The sequence below is a fragment of the Lagopus muta genome, chromosome 11, assembly GCF_023343835.1.
Source record: "Lagopus muta isolate bLagMut1 chromosome 11, bLagMut1 primary, whole genome shotgun sequence".
Lineage (NCBI taxonomy): Eukaryota > Metazoa > Chordata > Aves > Galliformes > Phasianidae > Lagopus > Lagopus muta.
In genome coordinates this window covers 8,697,558-8,720,253 of record NC_064443.1, presented here as the reverse complement: position 1 = coordinate 8,720,253, position 22,696 = coordinate 8,697,558, and the positions used below count along the sequence as shown (strand labels likewise).

The window sequence follows — 22,696 nt, the reverse complement described above, 5'->3', positions numbered from 1 at the left end:
GCATTGGAACGGTGCAGACAGGGCTTACAGCACCAGCGACTGACCTCGGGATCTCAACACTGGAATGTACATCTCACAATCAGGATTTGAGGTCATCTCAGCACTCAGCACTCTGAAATTGGGGGTCCATTTAGAAAACAATAAAAACCTGCATCACGTGTGCTTGCACAAACTGAACAAATTGCACAGCAGATCCTGGAACCTGAAAAATCCCATGGGTCAGGGCAGAGCTATATGACTGTCATTAACCACTTACAGGTGTCTTTTACTTACTTTAGCTCAAAAAGGAACCATCAACACTCAAAACACTTGGAACATAAACTCTGGAAAAAAGACAGAAGTTACATGGAAAATTATATTTCACACAAGACCGTGATAGGATAACAACATCGAGTGACAGCTCATACCAGGAGTGGTGCTTTTACTCTAGGGCTGTGCTCTCACCCCAAACTTTGCACAAAAGGTGCTTAAGCCTGGGCTTTTCTGTTATTATTATTTGAACTGGAACCAACAAGAACAGAATCACCATCACGGAGGCAGGTTACCCTTGCTGACCCAACCGCCCTCCCACTCCTCTCGCAGAGCTGCTGACACACTACTGACCTCACACACTACTTTTAGAAGCAATTTAAATCCAGTTCGAGAGTTGTGAATTTAACACTCCCCAATAATAATCACATCCTGTAACTGTAAAAAGTAGTAAAACTCCCCATCATAGAAGAATGAGTTCTGAATGCTTTTTTTTACACTGTAACACCTCAGACATCAAAATTCTGTAATAAGCATTCACGTAGAAGACTGCTGTTGAAGGATGTGATCTGACACAATCCCAGGCACCATGCACAATATCATTGCTTTTACTGAATACAGATTTCTGTGGTGAGCAGACAACGCATATAAATGGTTTAAAAAGGCAGAAGTTATTCAGCAACACCTCCCCATCCAGACCACACAAGTGATCCAGAGATGCACGCGCTGTCCAAAGGAACAAGATGACAAGATGCTCCAGAAAAAAGCCTTTTTTAACCCAAAATGTGAGAACAGCATGTAAAAATAGGTCTCTCTCCATCAATGTCACTAGTTTTGATGCAAAAGGCTATTTTTAAAAAAGATGAGATCTGGAGGAAGAGTTCTAATCGAGAAGTAATTTGGTTTATATATAGCTGACTGACTCGCTACAGTAAGACATCTGTCACCATAGTTACTAATTACTAGTCTTTAAAATACCTCTTTTTATTTAACTTTTTGTCCTTAGGTTTCACAAGAATTCCCAAAAATTAGCCTTCTGCTACAAATGCTGGACAGCTTCAAGACAACAAGAAAAAAATTCAATTAATTTTCTTCACATCTGAATCTTAAAGTCTGTCACCACACATACATCGTGCCTTGAAACCTCCTCTTGTAAGATAATCACAGAATAGATGAAGAACACTGACAGCCTCAGAAAAAGGGATGCAATTCCAGTCTGAAAACAGACAAAGCAGAAATGTTCCTGCCAAACACTCCCCAACTCACTGCTCATTTTAATGTCATTTTCAAGAGAGGAAAAAATAAATAAATTTCCATCTGCATTCCACCCTAAAGATGCTGAGATATTTTAACGCATCTTGCTGCTTTAAGTGCTACTTTAAAATAAATGAACAATAAAGTGCAATTCACTGAAAAATTATTCACAGCATCCTGAGATGTTCAAGTTGATTCATTAGAATACAAAAACAACAAAGAGACTTATTTTGTATTATTGCTGTCATGGATGACAGTATCCTATACAACATACAGGTACTTGGAAGAAGCCTCTATAACTCTGCATTACCCGGCTGGTGATAGGGACTTGTACTAATGGATTAAAGCAGGCTTTCCAGAGGATACTGTACTTGTTGCCATGTAACTTGTTCTGCTCTACTTCATTAAGAAAGTTCATTCTCTTATTACACAAGTCATGGCGTTGGCTATGTATCGTTGGCACTGATTACTCTGTGCAATTTACATCAACTTCTATCACCATGGCACACAGACTTACCCTGGGGAAAACACACCAGCAATGCGCCTTTCTGACATGCCACAGTGCTCTCTATGTTAATCAATTATGGAAATACAGTGCAACTCAATAGGACTTTACAATAAAGAAAAAAAAAAAAAAAAGACTCAATAGGCCACTACCCAAAAATTCAGACTTCTTTAGGATGGCCACTTAAAATAACACAAGAGCTCCAATCTGCAAAACCTTGCGGAAATATCCAATCGTGATGCCCTGGCAGGAATACTTCCCTCTAAAACCAGACTAAAGCCAAATACTGCTGTTTGCTGTAATAAATTTAATGGGAGTTTGACAACATGAAATAATTCAGCTTTGAAATAATGAAAGTAAATATTATCACAAAGTGTACACAGTCCCAAAGACTGTTTTTGTAGGAAGCATATATCCAAGTACAATAAGCCAAGAATTATTAGCTCTGCAAAGAGCAGGTTCCACAACTTATTTTCAAATGTATGTTCCTAAAAGTCTGTGGTTTCTTTTACCTCCATTTGCCAAAAGCACCCGTACTGAAATTCTGCACTAGGAAAAAAATCATGAAATTATTCAGAGAACTAAAATATTCCGAAATTCAGGATCAAGAGGAAATGATTACACACTCGACAGTTACTTTCTCTGACCAACTCAATAATAAGTACGTTGGAGTACAAGATGTAAAATGAAAGTTAAAACCAAAATCCTGCGTTCTTATCTCGGACCACAGCAATGAGAAGCGTAACACAAAAGGGGAGGTTGGCCATGTTTGGACACGGCTTTGCTCTAAAACCAGACGTAAGGCACAAATCTCGTCTGGTCTTAAATTTGAAGAGGCTGCCATTAGTAAAGCTTTGCACTAAGAGAAAATAAACCCAAGGATCCGTAACACTTACTAAAAGAAATGCTGAATTGTTTTAGTGAGAAAACACTGGGGGACAGGCAGAATTGATAGAAAAAAGTAGAAAATGAATGAAAGAAAGTTTTAAAAATGATTTCTTCAAATACCAACAGGATCTTGCAGAGTAGACTATTAGGACAAGAAACTAAACACTAACATTAACTATTTTTCCTGCTTCCTCAAAATTCCTGAAGTAATCAGGCAGTTCAATTATATTTTAAAAAAATTACCAAAAATTGAGATTTTAGTTTAGAAGTTTAATTGAATTCCTATCAGCAATTATATTTTTCAGTTGCAAGCAAAATGGAAACAACAGAAACCAACAAGGTTATCCAACAGCTCACCAGATGAAGAGCCAGACGACAAAATCTCCCCTATGGAATGAGAAGAAGGCAGGAGGGCAACCCATCAAACTCAAACTCTCAGCACAGTCCCAGGCGTTTGGAGGTCGGCACAGTACTGCAAAAGCTGCCTAACTATCTTGCACACACTGAAGTTTCTCCTTTTAGTTAATCATTACATTGACTCTCCTCTGCTCCTCTCCTCTCACGTGTTCGCTTTTTAACTGTATAGAGAATAAAGGGAGTATCTGCTGCAACTACTGTAACCTTTCCCCATTTTTATTCCTTCCACGTAAGGTACTGCTGTGTTTACCTACAATCCTTAATTCCATAATACTGCTGTTTTATGGCAGCAAGACCTCCCAGTGATCACACATACAGATAAGAAAAAAACCAAAACCACATCAGATCCCACAAACGCTTCCAAACACAAGCATGGTGTGGTAAGCAGTTTTCTCCATAATACTGTATGAAAACTTGTAAAAACCCTGATGAACTTACAAAAGAAGCTGTCTCCCTTTTAGTAAGGGACAGATTTCATCTATAAAGACTGTAATGTGACTTCTGCACTGGTTACCAATGTCAGAGCAGGCCTACTTAATTCATCACTCTGTCGGCAGGAAATCCTTGCTCTTTGTAACCAATATCATCTGCTCCCAAAACATGAGAGTTTTCAAAAAGAAACTGTTTGGCTGTAGTTAGCTATAGTTAAAATGACCATACTGAGAATCTGCTTAACGCTACGGTGATTAAATTCAACACGGCCAATAAAGATGCAGAAACATAAGTCCTAATTCAGAAGCACAAATGACTCTGAGAATTTTAATCATGGCAAATCAGGTGTTTTTTGTAGCAAGACCAGAGCACAAATATTTCCACAGTAACTCACGATAGCATGGTGAGTCCATTGCATACATTGTGCTGAAAACAGGGGCCACCAGAGTCCTTCACTCCTGTTTTTCTCAGAACTCCTCTGCACTGGGCAAGGACCAACACTTATTTTTATTTTATTTTTTTTAAGTACTAACTTAAACTTATTTTCATTCTGTGTTTTGAACTTCACCATTCCGTACAGAGAGCAGATGTAATTAACTAGGAGCAAAACAGTCAGAAGGGTGCGGCTCCACCCAAAGACGGAAAATTCATTTTCCAGATAGAGGAGAAATTTGACAATTGGGAGTTTATTTGTACCGCAGGCATTGCCAAGCCGTACCTCCAGCAAAGTGAGAGCGAACACAGGCTGGGAGGGAGCCGTTGTTTACGTGCAGCTCGCTCTCGGGTCAAGAAATATGAAGCAAGCAGCAACTAGAAGCTGGTATTCACAAAACAAAAGGCAGATTATTCTGTGTTCCTTTGAGATCTATGAGTGGGCAATAACAGAAGTTTAACGTTCTTTTAAGCATGAGGAAAGACAAGCGTGGAGCACATGTGTGCATATCGGGACGAGTCTTCCAGCAACACGACAGAGTAGGAGCAGGTTTTGAATAGGTGATGTTGGGGCGCCCAGCCGGGCACTGCAGCACGGCCTTCTGCCTTGGGGATGGCAGAGGGAGTGCACAGATGTGACATGTGCACTCAGCAGCACAGCAGTGACTCACCAGTTATACTGGACTTAGTCAAGGGCAAAAATCACATACATGGTACCTCGGGTTTACAGATTAAAAGGTTTGCAAACGTGGCAAAACTTCCCAAGCTAATTACTCCAAGCACAGCTTCCCACACAACGCCTCTCAGTGCCTTTTCCTTTGGTATATGCCACCGCTTCCACAAAGTCAGCAGGGACATCACGCTGATAACGCCGTGCCCATGACTTTCATTCTTCAGATGGAGTAAAGAAACCCAAATGCCTTTGAAAGCCTCTTGATCAACAAAAGAAGTGCTTTGCACACGTGGCAGGAGCAGAGGAGCAGGCAGGTTGCCCAGGGTGGGGAGGGCAGCCACAGCTCCTGTCACATCCAGCACCCAGCCGAGCACTTCTGCACCCCACGTGCCACATTTCTTTCTGAAGCAAAGCAAACATCTTCAAAAAGAACTTCTTCCAGGCACCACTTGTTCAAGACTGTCAAAAAAAAAAAAAAAAAAAAAAAGCCCTCCTCCCCCCAGCCATCATAAATCTCCCAAAGGGAAACAGAAGTTTTAATTTTCATACAGCCCTCAAGTAACTTTCCAAATGGTGGATCCTTCCGAGTATGAAAACCAGAGACAACTACATGCAGCTCATACTATACAATGGTGAGAACACAATGTAATATTGCTCTACCAGCATCGTAATCATTTTGCTATCTAAACCTGAGTTGTAACCACTAGAGGGCAATTATATACACTCAGATTCTATTTTAGTAAAGTGAACCAATTCTTTGAAAAAAGTACCTATCAGAAGATAAGTAATCTTCTGGTTTATTTTCTGAAAGTATTTTTCATAATGAAGATGGCATTAACTGCAGAACATACACTGTGGTTTGTCTATACTGTGAATTCCATCTTTACAGGCTAGAGCCCTCACCCATGAGCTGCAACACTCACAATACTTCTCAGACTTGAAAAATAGGTTTCTCAGCTTCAATGTTCCTGCTACTGAAATTACATAAGCTACTGCAATTCTATCCAGAATAAGTAAGCATGTGTAAAAATCAGTGCTGTCAAAGCCTCTCAGATTAAACATAGGAAGTGAACTTCCTATCAATTGTGAAAACACATCTAGCCAGAAGAAAGCCATATGCTCCAAAGGAGCTGGAATTGCCATGTGGATTTTTTCCATGTCTAATCAGCGGCTCAAAAATATTGCTGCTATGAGAACAGTGAGGCTTTTCCTTCACAATTTCTTGAAACGTGTTCCTGACATTTACTGTCTCAAGTTTTGCTACCATTCTTTATCCAGACTCTCAGAAAAACAAAAGAAAAAGTCCAGAAACTAAAGCAAACCAGAATGAGTCATTCACTAAAAGGACAAGAAGAAAAACAACTGGGAGAAGGATACGCACTGGTAACTCAAAGCAACATTTTAAGAATTATTTCAAAACCTACAGCTCCACTAGAAGATGGAAGAAAAGTCAGCAAGCTTGGCTTCTGCAGTCATTAAAAATGATAATGTCATTGAACAGACATTCAGTGCATTCAAGCACTCGGTCAAATCAGCCCCATTTACACCGGCTCATCTATTCTGTGAAACAAAAACAGACAAACCCTCAAACTCAGTTCACATGAAACTCAATTCTTGTGTCCCCAACAAGACTTCCCACAGAAAAAATGCACCTGTTCTTTAGCAGCAGGCTTTGACATACTAAGAGATTTGTCATATTAAATTTAATATGACTAAAGACAAGACTATATATACTTTGATTAAAGAAAAATCAGCAAGTCTTTTTCGCTACCTGTAATTAAGTAGAGCAGTCTTGTATTACTATTAAGTTTTAATAAACTTGAATTAGGATCAGATATTATCCGTGGTTTATTTCAAAGGAAAACAGCTTGGGTTTCTGGGAATTGATGGCATTACGAGCAACATGGCTAAATACACATTCAAGAGAAATGTGCTGTGGTTTATTACAGCTTTGTTTTATTTCAACACCAACTTTAAAAAATAATAATTGATTCTTTTGCTAGAACAATCTGCTAAACTGATTTTGAGGTGCTTAGCACTCAAAAACTGGTAAAATGCTCAAATTGAGGACTGGACAACCAGTCTTAAAATAAGTGAGATGCTAATATTATAATAAAAAAGGAATAACAATTTCATAGGTAAATCAGTAACAACTGTCCTGCTTGCTTATAGATTCTGTACAGTGAAAGCACATAACCTGGAAGACAGGAGCAACAAATGAAGGGTACGATTCCTGCACACAAAGCACCTTTCCACACCGCTCTCCTCAGCAGGCAGTGTTCAGCCTGAGGAAGAAGTGAGGCCTTTTCCTACTGGATTTCAGGCTGCCTCCTTCTCCTGCTGCCACCTGACAGTAGCTGCAGAGGGCTGAAGCAGCAGCTTAATTTTAGATACTCTTAAGCGAGGCTCGGCAGCAGTTCCTGGAAAGAAGCGTGCACGCTGGCCCAGCTTGTGTGTGTCTCCTGGTTATACTGGATAGCACGTTCCTTGACAGCACTCGGTATCTCCTGTCTAAGTTTTCAGGGAAGCATCAGGAATCAGTTCTCTGCTTTCTCCTCTGTATCTGCACCCTTACAAGCTCCTTCCTTCTCCTGGGGTGCACGCTGCAGACACGCTGTGCCGCACACACGCCCGCTCTGCTCTCCCAGCCATCTGCTCCAGGAGCCGCGCCGCAGCGCACCCAGCTTCCTCCCTCTGATCCGCTTCGGTTTCTTTTGGAAGGAAAACTGGGCATGTGGAGGAACTGAGCGCAGACGGGTCCTTCCCACCACTGATCTGAGTGTGTCCAAAGTGTGAGAGCTACCAGAAGCACAGCACAGGACATTCTGTGCTACAGGGTTGGCCTTCAGCTGAAGGCATCTTAAAAACAAAGCGGTGCTGCAATTGCAGATGTAAGCACAAGAAATTGTTCTTATGGAGCAAAAAGACCTTTTTTTTTAAAAAAAAAACAAAAACAAAACAGAAAAACACAGTATTTGTATATTTCATGTCTTGCTTTTTCCATGCCTTTTTTAAAGCTTTCTTTCTTAAAGCTAGGTACAGAAGAATCATTCTGTTAATCAGATCCCTCACACTATTCAACTGCACTTTTCACGCTTCATTCTGGACAGCTCGAACAGCTTATCTGCCCGCAGTGCCCACACACACCACCCAGCCTGCAGCCTCGAGCAGCTCCACGCCTCCAAGCTTCCAGTCCTGGCCACTCCACCACAGGGAACGCCAACCAGCTCAAAGCCTGATGATGCACACCAGCCAGCAGCGGTCACCTTCCATCAGTTTCTCAACACTTTTATAACCTCAGCATTTCCTAACAGGCCCATCAGGAACAGCAACATTTTCTTCACTTCCTTTTCAAAGGTTTAGCTTGAGAATTTAAACAACAGAAACAGTGAACAGATCAGCCACAGTAAGAGTGGAAAGGAAAGGAAAATCCCAGGACAGCTCACAGAGATACTGTCCTGGAAGAAAAATGGAGGGCATTTTTATCCATGTCTAATTGCTGTGTTTAAAATAATTCACAAACATACTAAACGTTTTATAATTTTAAAGTCTCTCTCTCATTCATATAATCAATAACCAAAGGGAAAGTTTTTTCACTCATTTTCACTAACTAAAAAGAGTACTTTAACCACTAAATAAAGCAATTCACTCAATAGTAACATTCTTTAAGTTACAGTAAAAGCATTACTGCACTAGGGCTAGGGCCAGAATGCCACATATTTACTTCTTTCCCAGTGGGTTCAGCAGTCACTGAACTCTCTCAGGAACAATCATCAGCTTTTACTCCATCATTCCCCTTCTCCTAAAGGCTCACTCACTCTTGCAATTATGGATGCTTTGCCCTGCAAACTCAGGAAGAGGTGTGCCCAGGTGAGTCAATGGCTCAGCAGGTATTTCCTTACCATTTCAACTGCTCAGCTTCTCTCAGACTTCCATGCAGCCATAATTCCAACTGAAGATTCAATACATACCAGAAGAGTTCATTCCCTAATTCACTCCAAGCATAAAGCAAAATTGAAGAAAAAAACAAAAAAAAACAAAAAAACCCACAAAAAACCACCTTGATTCAATAAAAAAATTAATTTACTAAAATGCTAACTCTTATTTTAAAAGACACACAATTCATTTTACAGCAGTACAATCCTTTCATTATGCTAAGAGTCACTCTCAAATATATAACCATCAAGCAGTCTGTCTGATCAAGGAAATTCTAATCTGCTGTACAAAAGGCTCATAACAAAAGCTGTTGCTGCACTGTCACAATGATGGCTCTACTTGATGCCTTCAGAATATTTTGATAGAACCTCAGAAATTAAGCTGAGAGAAATAGGCATCCTTAAAAATGAAACATTCAAACATCGAAGAGAAAATTTTCAAGGAAAAGCTTTGTTACCTTAAATGATAATTGTAACTTTTAAGATTATTTTTTCCAACAGCATAAAAGTCTGCTCTTCAAGCACTAAGCTTAATCCAGAAGTAAATTTTAAAAAGAAGAAGTGATAACACACTTCCTGTTGTGTTTTGTTTTAAGAGCAACTTGCAACCTGAAGCATGCAATCCAACTGTTTTGAAGTTTCAGTATTCCCCTTTGCATAGCTTCATCCACTTGCAACTTCAATCACCTTCTCTGTATCCCATCATCTTCCCTAAATTTCCAATGGAATCAAACCCCATGGTGCGTTCACCGTTCTGGTGTTAATTTACTTACCCAATTTGTTTATCCCTAATGCTGAGAATTCATCAGTGTCTGAGTGCTGTACAAAGCTCACACCCGCACTTCTCTTTTCTGTCTGTACAGAGGTGCTTCTTGCTGCGCACAGTACCTGAGCGCTCCCAGTCCTTTCTATACAGCCAGCAGTCTCAAAAGAAGTGACTGCTTGCATTACGAGAAGTGTGAGATACAGGAAAGTTGTGTCTAGCTTTTCACCTCACTCCTTTTCCCCCAGTTCTCTCTCCAGCTCCTCACAATGCTTACCCTTGATTTCAGCCATGCGACGTTTACCTTGAATCCATGCAGACAAAAGGTGGAAGGAACCAAGGCTACAGCTGCGATGGGACACTACCACAGTTCTCATGAATCTATCTCTCCTCCTCCGTTGAGAGGGGCAGCAGTGGGAGGAAGGCAGCAGTCAGGGTCACGATGACTTTCAGGAAGCCACGTGTAGACTGTGCAGTGCCCAGTGAGAAAGCAGTACTTGAAAGCACACAGCAAGTAGATAAGGTAGCTCTTTATGTAAAGCTGCAATCCTTTTTCCTCCCTCATCACAGAATACACAGCCAAACAGTTATACACAGATGCACAGCACAGACAAGGGAGCTGAAATCTATAGTCCAGCTGTTTTAAGAGCAGACCAAGTGTCAGTGTGTGGAAGGGGGGGACAGATGGGGAGCCTGTAAAGTAGAAAGCCTCACATAGCACTTGAGAAACAGCTTGGGAAAATCCTGTGTGCTCACAAGCTTTCCCAATATAGATTTGTTCTCATTTCTTCAATTTTGTTACACACTTTACTACGTATCAGTATTTTGCAGAACTTTTTTTTTTTTTTTTTGTCATCTCAATAGAAAAAGTGAAGGAAAACTTTAAGCAAGTCCACAAACTGAAACTGCATTTGGTACGGTATTTGGTTTAAATGGCTATATGCTTGTATTACAAATAAAATGAGGTTACTACCTGAACATAAACAACCACCACCACCCACCCTGCACTCCACCAGAACTCCCAAGCTAACTGAGGCTCTCACAGCTACAAGAAGATCAGGTAAATGCAACAAGGCTCGCTCTGCTGCAATGCTGCCATTCAGTGGTGCTTTTTTTGTTGCCTACTCCATCTGACTCTGCCTGTCACTTTACCAGACCTTCCCCAACACTGCCACAGACACCTTGCACTAAATGAGTTACCAACAAACTCTGCAGGTTCAGTAACCTTGGACTTTCTGAATGGTATTTTCATTGGATGATGTAGAATATGTTACCAGGTTTTATTTCAAATTGTTAGTTTTAGCTGCTTTGTGAGAGGAGCTACAAAATATACATTGAAGAAAATGCTTCTTGATCTGGACCAAAATCCTGTAAGACAATAGAACTAGAAACTAAGAAGCACGATTCCTCTCTAAATGGCAATGCTGAGTGTTGCAGAAGGTAAGAAAGAGCCATGTTCTACCACAGCCTGCGTTATCTAATTTCTCATTAGCACTGCAGAAAAACAGCAAGACATACAAGCTTCCTGCTATAGGACATGTTTAGATTTTGCCCAAATAATACCAGAACACCTGAAAAATGTTTAATAGTTTACTTAGGAAAAAGCAATGCTTCATGTCTATTTTTCAGGCCTTGAAGTCATTATACTTAAGAAAAACAATCAACTAAAGTACTTAAATGACAGTATTTTCAAAACTCCTAAATCTGGCCCAGTACACCCTTAGCACATTAAGCAACAATGTTAATTATTGTAATTTAGGCATTTAAATGATAATGCCCTTACTACGCCTCAAGGGTAGGCAGGCATCTGAGCACTCTGCACTTTAAAGCAGCTGCACTCTGACCTCATGCTTCTGGTTATATAGAATAAATATACAAGGCATCCCTCCCACTGGAGCTCATCCTCGAGCAAGGTCACAGAGCTCTTTCCAAAGGCTTCTTCTTCAAAGCAGATAAACTTTCTCCTCCCTTTGCTGCCAACAAACAGAACTCATACCTCAAACACTGCATTAAAAAAGTAAAACTCCAGCGCAGCTGACACTTTCAATTGCTCAAAAATTGCTCCATCAGGAGAACTGGGTCTCTCCACCAGCTAGAGTCCATGTAGCACATGCATTAAACAAAAGAACTTGCTACAGTAATTAAACAAGCCCTCAGACCGGCTCACTGACACAACTCAGGGACTGGCACTCCAGGCAGCTGTGCGAGTGAATGCACAGCATCCACAACTCCTCTCATTCTGTGCTCATCTCTTACCTACGTTCTTTTCTTCCACCCAAGTGAGACATCATCAAGAATGATAAAAAGCAAGAGCTTCCTGTTGAGTGCACATAACGTACTTCAGTTTGAGATCACTAAAATATCACAGGAACATTGAGCACTGTCAACAGCTACGCAGCACTTTCATCTAGCACAGCTAGGACTTGGTCTTCACCCACAACCACCCCAAGAAAAAGAGTATTTGGGAAACCTCAGCATGAACCCAAGGATGGAATAAAACCCTTTTATCCACAAGTACTAACAAGCACTTACTATTTCTCAAATCTTTCTGTTGACCGCAAATGTTTGGGAGACAATATAGTTTCCACTCAGCTTTTCTCACCTATAGAAGAGCCGTCTAAAGCAATATTTAAAGCAGCATTATGTAACATACTTTTTAGACTTAATTTAGGTTGAGGCATGACACCAGCAGACAGATCACTGAAATAATGTAACAAGATTACAGTTCCCTTAACATTGGACTCAAAACTACATCCTCATTATAGGTTTTTAGACGATACTAAAAAGCAATTATTTCTGTAAATCTTTTGGAAACAAAACTGCAATATAAATGAATATGTGTTCAACAAGTTTAAATTACAAAATACATCAAAGAGTACAAGTTACAGATCTCACAAGAAAGACTAGTCATCAAGATTCTATAAGATTACATCATAAAACTTACATCACCATCTAAAAGTCATCCAACATCTACCCTGGGAAGACTCAAAATAAAGCTTTGCAAGAAACGGAAAAGAAAATCAAATGCATTTTCATCTGATCAACCAGGGGAGACCAAATAACCCCACCTGTCTGCACATCAGCATACAGGACTGTTCGAGTTCAGGCACATTTACTCTGTGCTATGAAGCAAGGATGTCCAGAAGAACACGCAGGAATGCAATCTGATTAAGTAGCTCAAAGAAACCAGGACAGCTACATAAGGGCAGGTTATGTTTTGGTTGGTCGGTTGCAGGAGGATTCTTTATTTTTTTTGGATTCTTTCTTCAATTTCTTTTTTGTTTCAACCAAACTCAAGCCCATTTCTGAAACATTGGGTCAGACTAAGTGAACCTACAGCTAAAAGGCAGATCTATACTAAAGGCAGTACTGTGCAATAAGATGTGTTGTATAACGTGTACTGACTTCAGGAGATGTTCAGTACACAGGTACCAAAATAGAATACAAGTTTTAAAAGTTGTCTTTATAAGTCAATACAACACAAAACACCAAAAGCATTTCCTTTTCCATCTATGTATAAGTTAAAATCCTACCCAAATGCAGCAGACACAGCCTCAATTTTCTAATTAAAAATCAGACTTATGAACTTAACTAAAAATAAGGCCAATGCTATAGAGCAGCCAAAGAGACTTAGAAACCCAGGTGTTTCTATGCTAACATAACAGCAGCCTACGAGATCCTCCTTCCCACCAGAGAGAGGTCTCTGTCCACTGGCACAAGGTTACAAACGATATTGATAGTCCTACCAAAAGTCCTGTTTCAACAGCACAGTTGTAGCTTTACCTTGTGTCAGCTAATTACACAGATTCCAAAAGCAGATATTCTGTATCTATGATGATTTCTATTCCTGCCTCTTCCAGAAACTCTGGAATACGCAGTCGAGGAAAAGTTCTCAAAGAGGAAGATTTAAAGATACCAATTTCCTCTTTGAGCTTTTAAAAAGGAAGTCGTGGTTGAGAGCTGTAAGTGAAAGTGTTATTTCCAGCCCTATGGAACCAGGAGCATTACTACATCGCCTTTTATCTGGAACTGCTTTTCTAACAGGAAAATCTCTACCTGACATATCCTGCTGGGAATGTTACAGATGCACTGAACGTTCTAGACCTTCAGAACAGACATGAATTAAGACAACAGCAACACAGAGTAACAGCCTACCTAGCAAGTACTGGATTCTGTCCTCAGAAATTATTTTGACCAAAGTAGCTACAGATTAAATTCTATACCTGAAATTCTACCCCACGTCCACAAACAACCTACTTAGTCCTACCTTGGAGCTCAGGATTGGGCTAGGTGACTTCCAGCATCACTTGCCCTGTGACAATGCGTCCTGGCCACACAATTCAGTGGTGGTCATTCACAGAACTGTAACTTCCTTCAAAGCAGATACTGTCCTAACTTTGCACAATGACTTACAGCTCCGGAATCCATAGAAACAAAAAACATTTCAACAAATTCATAGTTTGCCCCTTGATAATATGTGATTATACTGATTCCAAGTAGCCTTAAAATCCCTCTGTCATTTAGCAAATGGAGTCCCTGTAATGATAGCGAGAAAATAACAAGGGGCCACAGCTACCTATCAAGATCAAAGACAAGAACAGCTTGTCTGCAGAATGGATTCCTTCACGTACAAATATTAAAAAAACTTGACTTTCCTCCCCCAAACAAAATTTAGAATAGGAAGAATTGTAAATAATTCATTAATCCTCATGAAAAACCATATTTTTCTAGCAGCTGGAAAAGATAAATCTAAATGTAGAAATGCTAGAATGAAATTGCAAGTAATAGCACTGCCAGAAACGATTTACAATGCTACAAACCTTAAGTTCATTCACCTATTATAGCCAACAGCCAAATCAGGAGCTGTCAATTAATTGCACCAGAAATTATGGGGAAAGTCACCAGAAATTTAAAAGGCAAACAGAAGCAAAAATCCCAGCTTTGCACAGCCAGGAGATCTGGCTTCTACCCTTACTGTTAAGTATGACACGGCAAGAAAAGCAATTCAATAATAGAAAACAAGCCATCAAAATCTGCTTTTCTGCAGAGGGGCAAGAAACAAAAACCTTTTATAGTGTATTAATAATATTCCATCATTGAAAATGCATCAAATTTTTAGAAAATCTGTACATAAACTTAATCTTGCTCAATATCCAGAAAAGGACCAACTCCACAAAGTGCCAGCTGAGAAGATAAAACGCCATTCCAGGTGACACCAATGGTATACGCAAATCGCAGCCAGTACCCAATGCCTTCCAAAGACGCAGTACAAACATTTATCTGGCCTCTAATAAAGGTTTTCTTCTCTGATTTGAAACATGGGCATTTCTATTCTTTCCTTTAAATACACCACAAACATCCACAACTTTTATATCTTCAGCTCTTGCATTCATTTTCTTTCTTATGGAAGAGACATTACAGTAACAAAGAGAACACACAGAACTGAACTACTAACCAGCACACAACTTAGCTTGGCAAAGATGCTGTAAGTTCTTCATGCCCTTAACTATAAGAAGCACTGGGATTTGCCAAGGATAATCAATTTTTACATTTTGCAAATGCTGTACAACTGCTAGTGTTCACCATGCTTTGTCACTCAACCAGTGTTAATTCAGCATTTTGGACTTTTTTTACCATAAGGCTGCTGGAAGTTCAGTTTCTTCAAGAGTGAAGTAAACTCTGGGACATTGCTTAATCCAGTGTGCGTGCCTGGTGCAACACAACACAAAAATTGTATCTGGTCGACATCTGGCTCCACCACAGCCATCTTACTGCTCTGTGGCAGGCAGATAGATGCTCTTGCAGGGGTTTATGGAGTTACAGTCCTCTCTACCTTTCTACCTGAGGTTCCCAGTTGCAAACCAGACAAAAAAGACTTGCCTATGCTTGATTTCTGCCAGCCTTCCTCCATTGGTCCTACTACAAGAACAAATACCTCTGAGAAGACAGACAAGTTGAGAACACCAACGATTTGCCACAGTAGGACTTCACTAAGCTTCAGTCATGCTGAGTCCAAGCACAGCATGTTAGAAGTACCAACAGAAAGCAATTATTGATCTGACCAGTAAACAAACCCATGGACAACCACATAATTCAGTAGCCATGTGGGACAGCAGAGTCCAGCTGTGCCACTTAGAGTTGATTTCAATTACTTTCATTAGACAGTGAAGCAACCTAAACTTCTCAAGCTCAATAAGAAAAAAATTAGAGGGCAAGGACAAACCAAAAGTATTTTCCCAATGCCAAATAAGTCTGCCTGCTAAAGATGGATGGATCACTGCAAACAACAAACGCGAGTTTTTCAAATTAAAACTTTAAAAAAATGTATTTAATCAAAGTGGTTTAAGAAGCAAAGTCTTACATTTGTAAGCATGGGACCAGGAGCGAGCCCAAACCACGCCACTGGAGGCCCAAGGAAAACACATTAACCAGCCTTTATCACTGCTAAGTAACATAATTCATTTGAGGTTTGTAAAAATTCATTTCAAATACAAAAGGGATTTTTGTTTGTTTTTAAAACCTAATCGATGTGTTGGTGTTCCTGGCACAGCACAGATGTACCATGACTGCAATGGATCAGCTCCAAGAATTACAGTATTAGCTCTGCAGCACTGGCTCTAGATGGTATCACTGCAGGGAAATCCTTTCGGCAGCCGCTCACCTCGGCGCTAAATGGCCGGCAGCCCTTCTGCACCGCGCTCTGCTACCAGCAGTTTGGTGTAGTTTGCCCAAACGCAGCTGCCTGCCCCGTGCTGGCCTTATAGCATGCCAGCATAAAACTGGGTAGATCATTCAGGGCGATCATCACTTGCATAAAAATATTAATGCGTATCTGTGAGGACCGCCTGATCTCGCTGCTCTCTGCAAAATTTAACCTTGGAACATTATGGAAGATCTCCGTCTTGCAGGGCACTCAGAACAAACAACGTCTGGAAGATAAAGTGCCTCTTGACAGACACTGCAGCCTGTGAGCAGAAAGCACCACTGAAAATAGTGAAAGCACTGTTCAGCTCTCAAAGACAACAATTGTAACAAAGATGAAGAGGTATTAGAGGAAAATAAACAGCAGACGCAGCACTTACCTAAAGAAATGCTACTGAAACACGAGAAATGAAGCAGCTCTTACGTAGATCAGTGCCAAGCAGAGCAGAGTATCATAGAGAATCTCTACAGGACACAGCAGCAACAATCTCTCATGAAAACCCCACAGACCCAGCTGCCGGTTTCCACATCTAAGTTTTATGAAACAGACCTAACAAAATACTACAGGAGATAACAACAAGGGCAGAGCCAGTGGTTACAACCCAGTCTTACCCTTCTTTCTACTCTGGCACACGGCTGAGCACTGTCGCACTGCCACGCACACCAGGACCTACACAAGACATCTCACCAGAGATTATTCATCCCTGCAAAGTCACCAAGTCACCTTCTCCTTCACATGCCCAGAGATGTGTTCCAAAACTTGTTGCAAGATTTTCCCAGGCACCAACACACAGCTGAACCAACTGCATAGCCCTGGCTGTGCCTTTAGGGTCGGGGTTCTTTCGTTTTCTTTGAAGATGTTGCTCCCTATAGGGAACACTCTTTCACACCTTTATTTCACATAATTTAAGGCCAGAAGCCATGAAGTACTGCCTTAATGAATTTTATCTGCTACCATATTGACTATTTGGCCTTTAATCTACTAATTAGCACTCCAGTAACCAAGATAACACGAGCCTGTTTAACTCAATTACTACCCACACCAAATTACATGAAAACAGCAGTGTTAGCTGCCATTCTACCAGCAAAACTTGTGCCTACGTAATTTTCTTCAGTTACAGATGGCCAACAGTTCATTGTCCTTTTGGTATAAAACAATCCTTTATTTCCTATACAGTTGAATTCTCTGCTATGAAAGCCACTCCCATTAATCAGCCTAAGGCACTGGATTAAGCAAGAAATGTTTTTTTTTTTAAAGTCTGAATACGCTGGAAATCCACTTTTTTCTGCCAAAAGCCTATCAAGCATTCCAGCCTAGAAGTCACATGCAAGCTATCAAACGTTCTCAACTTGCTTATTAAATACATATAACATACACACACAAGAAAATCAGGTTTAAGACTATTCCAATTAAGCACTTAGAGTTCCTGCCCTTTGCAGTGACAGAAGCTGAGGAAGCGCTGCATGCTTTCATCTGCTCTGATTCACACTTCTCAGAACACTGCTTGCTCAGCACAGCATCCACTTCCTACGTACCTGGTGATTGCTCTTACAGGCCTTCCTTACAAAGATGCATTCACCTGTAACTACTGCCCCCACTGCCCCCCACCCTAAATAAATTAATAATAAATAATCAAGTCTAAGCCTAAGATTCTAATTTTCCTGCTCTATGAAAAACCTACGATTAAAGGACACATCACACTGCTTCTATAAACACAAGCAAGAAGAGATGTTGTGCTGTTTTTCTATAAATGCACTACTAAGCACAAAAATAATCAAAAACCTGAGTACAGGTTTCCCCCTCCGCTCCTTCCACATTTATGTGTTGTCAGGTTTACATGAAACATTTCAAAAGACAAATGCAACTTTAAATACCTATTTTTAATTATTGCTTTCTTGAGGTCTTGAAGACTCATCCCACTTTTATCATTAATAATGCTGGTGTGACACAGGCATTATCTCCTCAGTACAGGCAGCTCGCTGCACATATGAACTGCCCTTACACTAAATAAACACTGGCATGTCTCAGCCCACAATAATTAACTACATTAATGTATTTATATAATTCACTTCATCTTCAGGTTGCCTCTGCCTCAAGAAGTTTACTAACTAGTTTTCTAGCCAATGTTTACTGATGCTCCCTCTCCCCACTTTTCACTCTTCCCTACAGATTATGCTGATACAATTATTTACAGACTATGTAGCACACACAGGACCATTCATGTGATTCACTAAAACAAAACAAACACGACTCCAAACCCTCAAGGAAAAACCAGCAGCACAGCAGACAGGAGGCTCGAGAGGCAGCAGAGAGCACAGACAGGGAATGCAGGAATCTGCTATTGCCATCGAAGCACACCGCTTACCAGTGCCTGGCCCCAGATGATTCATGAACTATTTTTACATTTCTCAAGGATTCCTCTTTGTTATTAAGTTAACATTTCAAGGTCTTATCTCTCAAAAAAGCAAAATTGGTAAGAGTCTTATTGATAAGCTTCTAAGAAATGTTTACAACTGCTACAGCATAAACAACTCACGCAGATCCAAATATATATCATTGATAGGATAATGACACATTCCTACATGAGATACACGTAGAAGTTCTGTAAACAATGGTAATAAACATTCCCACATGCAAATTTCTGGCATAATTTATGTTTTTGTTTATTCATTTAAAACACCACAGCATTTTAAGCAGCTTTTGTGATTCAAGATGAAGATTGTATTTACCATCACCCACCTTTTCCCAGGAGCACTTCATATTCTCTTTCATTGCACTTCCCATCCCCCTCACCTCCGTCCCAAAATTCACCACTGTTGCCACGAACCAAACGGAATCCAAAACTCTGTGTTCTGCTTTATCAATTCTTCCTGCCTTTTGCAATGCTCCGACATGTAAAACGAACAGCAATACATCCCTGTGCATCATCTGAAACCCCACTCTTTATTTAGTTATCGCTATGGCTACTGATCCAGATACTCATTTGCGCAATTTTCATCAAGATTCCCCCATCAACTTCTCACATGATGGTATTTCAAGAGCTATCACATGTTGCCATCTTATTTACTACTACCGAGTTGCTATTTTAGATCAGCTAAAGATAAAGGGAATAAGCATATCATTTTTGACATGTGTTAGAGGAGCCAAAGCAAACTAAAAATTTAAGAACATCACTAAACAACATCTGGGTCTCTTTTGAGCTCTTCTATGAGTTAGCAGGTTTGCTCAACACTCCATGTTTTCTCAAATGAAACCACCTTTAATATACCTGGCGTATTTATAGCCATCACAGGGCACATGAGGGTCTTAAAATGCTTATAAATCATGAAAACACCGATAAAAAGCTGTATGTACAATACTTTCAAATTTAAAACCAGTACAATAAAGTAAAATCTTTTACTTTGAGTCAAAAAATGGTTAGAAACTAAGCTTACACTAAAAATAGCTGTATTTCACGCACTTAAGTTCTTAAGAGTGTTCAAGAATGCATATCATAAACACTATAGAGCCAAAACAATATTTTTAATGAATCACAGATAGCAGTTCACACAATTACATGTGAGTAACTTGAAAGCCATGCCATAACCCAGCCTCAAGAAATTAAACGCTTGTCTTGTCCCATCATGCCCAGGTGTTGCATAACAGGGGATAGCTAACAATGGAAGGTTTAAGAACTTTGTTCTACTGCTCTTCATGCTGTGTCACACTACTAAAAAACACAGCATTAATTACTGGCTTCATTATTCCTAAAATCAAGAGCTACCCTGACCACATTTCGCAGAAGGGCAATGCAGGGAAGCTAAAAAAGGAGCTAATTTGTAGCAGGTGGAGTTCCAGGCTGTAACATCAACACATTTGGAAGAAAATAACAGTGCTGAGCAACTGAAATCTGCACTTCGTCCTCTTCTTGTTGAAATTTAAAATTAACTTCACAGTCATTAAGTAAAATGGCTTTACTTGTCCCAGTTCAAACCCTAGTGGACAAAGCACGCACTACAGAGCCCGTGTATTTCACATAACAACACAGCTACTGCCCTTCTGAGGCAAACGGTGGCAGGTTAATACAACACTGAATGTATTTTAATACCATTTCCACTAGCAATGAGAAAATACCTTGTATGCCTCTGCTACATCCCCACTATCTACCGGATCCAAACAAGACAAGCTATATATGATTTCAAGAATGTAGGAAGAGTGCCACACAAACCCAGCATGCTTTTAAACCTGCTTTCTGATAGCTCCTCACAATGGGATTTATTTATACGCTCAGACAATCATTTCTCTATATTTGAAAATAAATAAAATATTGTACCACATCATTCACACAAGTCTGCGCTTTCAGATTTGTAATTACTCACCTCAAAATCACTCCAGTTATCATTACTGTTAGCGTTAAATACCTTTAAGAACAAGCTGAGTTTCTGCTTGGTAAGAAATTATCAACTTATTAGATAATTAATCACTAGCTACAACACAATCCTTCCACACACAGCCATATTTACTGCAGTGAAATGAAAGCGATCTGCAACATCTGGGGACTTGTTAAAATAAATAAGTTTACTATTTTTAAATAAAGTAAGCAAAACATCTTACCTTGCCTGTCTTGTGATCAAACCAGACAAGTGCATGGTTCCTGGACAGCACCTTACAGTCAAAAGTCGCATTATTCTGAGCTGGCCTGCAGCGAGCCACAGAGCGGCCGATCTTGACGGGCTCATCCAGGTAGACATGACGCTCCTGAAACGGATGGGAGTTGGGGCGGCAGGTGAAGATGGCCAAGGCTGAAGGCATCGAGGACAGATTGGAGTTGCCACACGAACCAGAGACGAAGAGAACCTCTTCTGATGCAGATCGTCCTCCACAATTTTTAAGCCAAACCTCCACAGCAAGTTTACATTAAAGCACGACAAACATTATCGCATACAAGAGGCCTAACAACTCATTGTTTCAGTGTGTAAACTAATTCTGGCAATAATCCAGTGAAAAAGCCCCATTATGTCTCTTAACAACATCAGCAGTGGCCCAGAAAATGTCTAAAATGTACCACTTTCAATCCATCCTCCTCTGGAAGAACAGGAACAAGCATCTGATTTCTTCAGAGAGAAGGAAAGGCTCCTCGACAGAAGGAGAGAACGTCTTAAATCCAGGCGGATGAGTCATACAAATACTTTTGTTTGGGACCTCAACTGCCTCCCTTTTTTTCCCCCTTCCGTAAACAACGCTGACCACCGCACCATGGAAGCAAGGAGAGGTTTATGGAAGGGGGAAAAGGACCGGCGTCCTCCCTCAAAGCGCAGTAAGCAGGAAGACGGCCGCAGAGCCCGCACTCCGCAGCGGGGACCGGGTCGCGTCACAGGGCAGTCCGCATCTCACCATCTTCGCGCATTAAAGCGGACGGGCGCTCCTCGGGCCGGGCTACCGGAGCAACACCGCTTTCCTCCCCGACCGCAGATAAAGCCGAAGCGCTCTACGGCCCCGCGCGGCCGCTCGGAGCTCGCAGAGGCACGGAGAAGCTCGCGTCTCCCCTCTCAAGGCCGGGCCGGCGGGCGGCTCGCTGGGCCCCGGGCGCGCCGACAGCTCGCTGCGGCTCCGGGTCGCCGCCGGCGGGTAGGGGTCGCAGGGCAGCTCCGGGAAGCGCCTCCGAAGCCCCCGGCGCGGGGAGCGGCGCTCCGGGCGGGGAGTCGGGGGGGGGGCGGACGCGCGGCTCCGCTCAGCCCCTCCGCAGGTGGCCGTTCACGGGGGGCCGCGCAGAGCCTCCTCCGCCCGCCGAGCGCGGCTCCTTCGGGCCCGGCGCTGTGAGAGGGCCCGGCGGCCGGGCCCACTCGGTAGCTCTGCCTCTCAAGCAGCCGCCGACCGCGAAAACTTTCCTCCGACCTGCGGAGCCGAAAACAAGCCGGGTCAGAAGCGTTCCCCGCCCGGCGCGGCCCCGCGCGCCTCCCCCCGGCCCGGCGGCGCCCGGCCCCGAAGGAGCCGCGGGGCGCGGCGAAGCCCCGCTCCCTCCCTTACCTTCGGCGCAGCGGCCGCCATAGTGACTGGAAACCTACCCGGCGTAACAGCCGCGGCGCTGCCGGGGAGGGGCGGGGGTCGGAGGGCGGAGCCGTCCTCAGCGGGGCCCCGATCATAGGGAAGGCGCGGCGGCCGCCCCCAGCCGCGGAGCGGGATTCTGCGCAGCCGCGGACCCGCTTCCCGCACCTGCGCGCTGCGCCGCGCGAAGCTACGGCCGGGGCGGAAGCCCGCCTTCCGGGTGCGCGGCGCGGGGCTCTGAGGGCGGGCGGCGGGGCGAGGGTTCGGGCGGGCCGCCGCGAAGGGGAGGAGAAGGAGGGGCGGCTACGAAAGGGCGCAGCCGGGGCTGCCTGCAGGTGGGAGGCGGGTCCGCGAGGGGAGCGGGGTCCCGGCGGGCGCTGTCTCTCGGCGCGCGGCTCGGCTCCGCCCGCTCTCCTCTGTT

General features: G+C 42.2%; 1 protein-coding gene across 38 annotated transcripts in view; it reads right to left on the bottom strand.

The window, feature by feature from the left end:
* The window catches only part of LOC125698633 (sarcolemma associated protein), a 403,851-nt gene that overhangs the window by 68,485 nt on the left and 312,670 nt on the right, over positions 1 to 22,696 (bottom strand). For 34 of the 38 annotated variants that reach the window (XM_048957219.1, XM_048957218.1, XM_048957217.1 and 31 more), the window contains exon 1: positions 20,845 to 21,057. The exons of 1 other annotated variant lie outside the window; for it this stretch is intronic. In XM_048957219.1, coding sequence (XP_048813176.1) covers positions 20,845 to 21,042 — 198 coding nt within the window. In that variant the 5' untranslated portion in view covers positions 21,043 to 21,057. Of the gene's footprint in view, positions 1 to 3,253; positions 3,379 to 9,825; positions 9,951 to 20,844; positions 21,058 to 22,696 lie in introns of those variants that run through there. 3 more of the 38 variants (XM_048957255.1, XM_048957253.1, XM_048957254.1) reach the window with 3 other exon arrangements.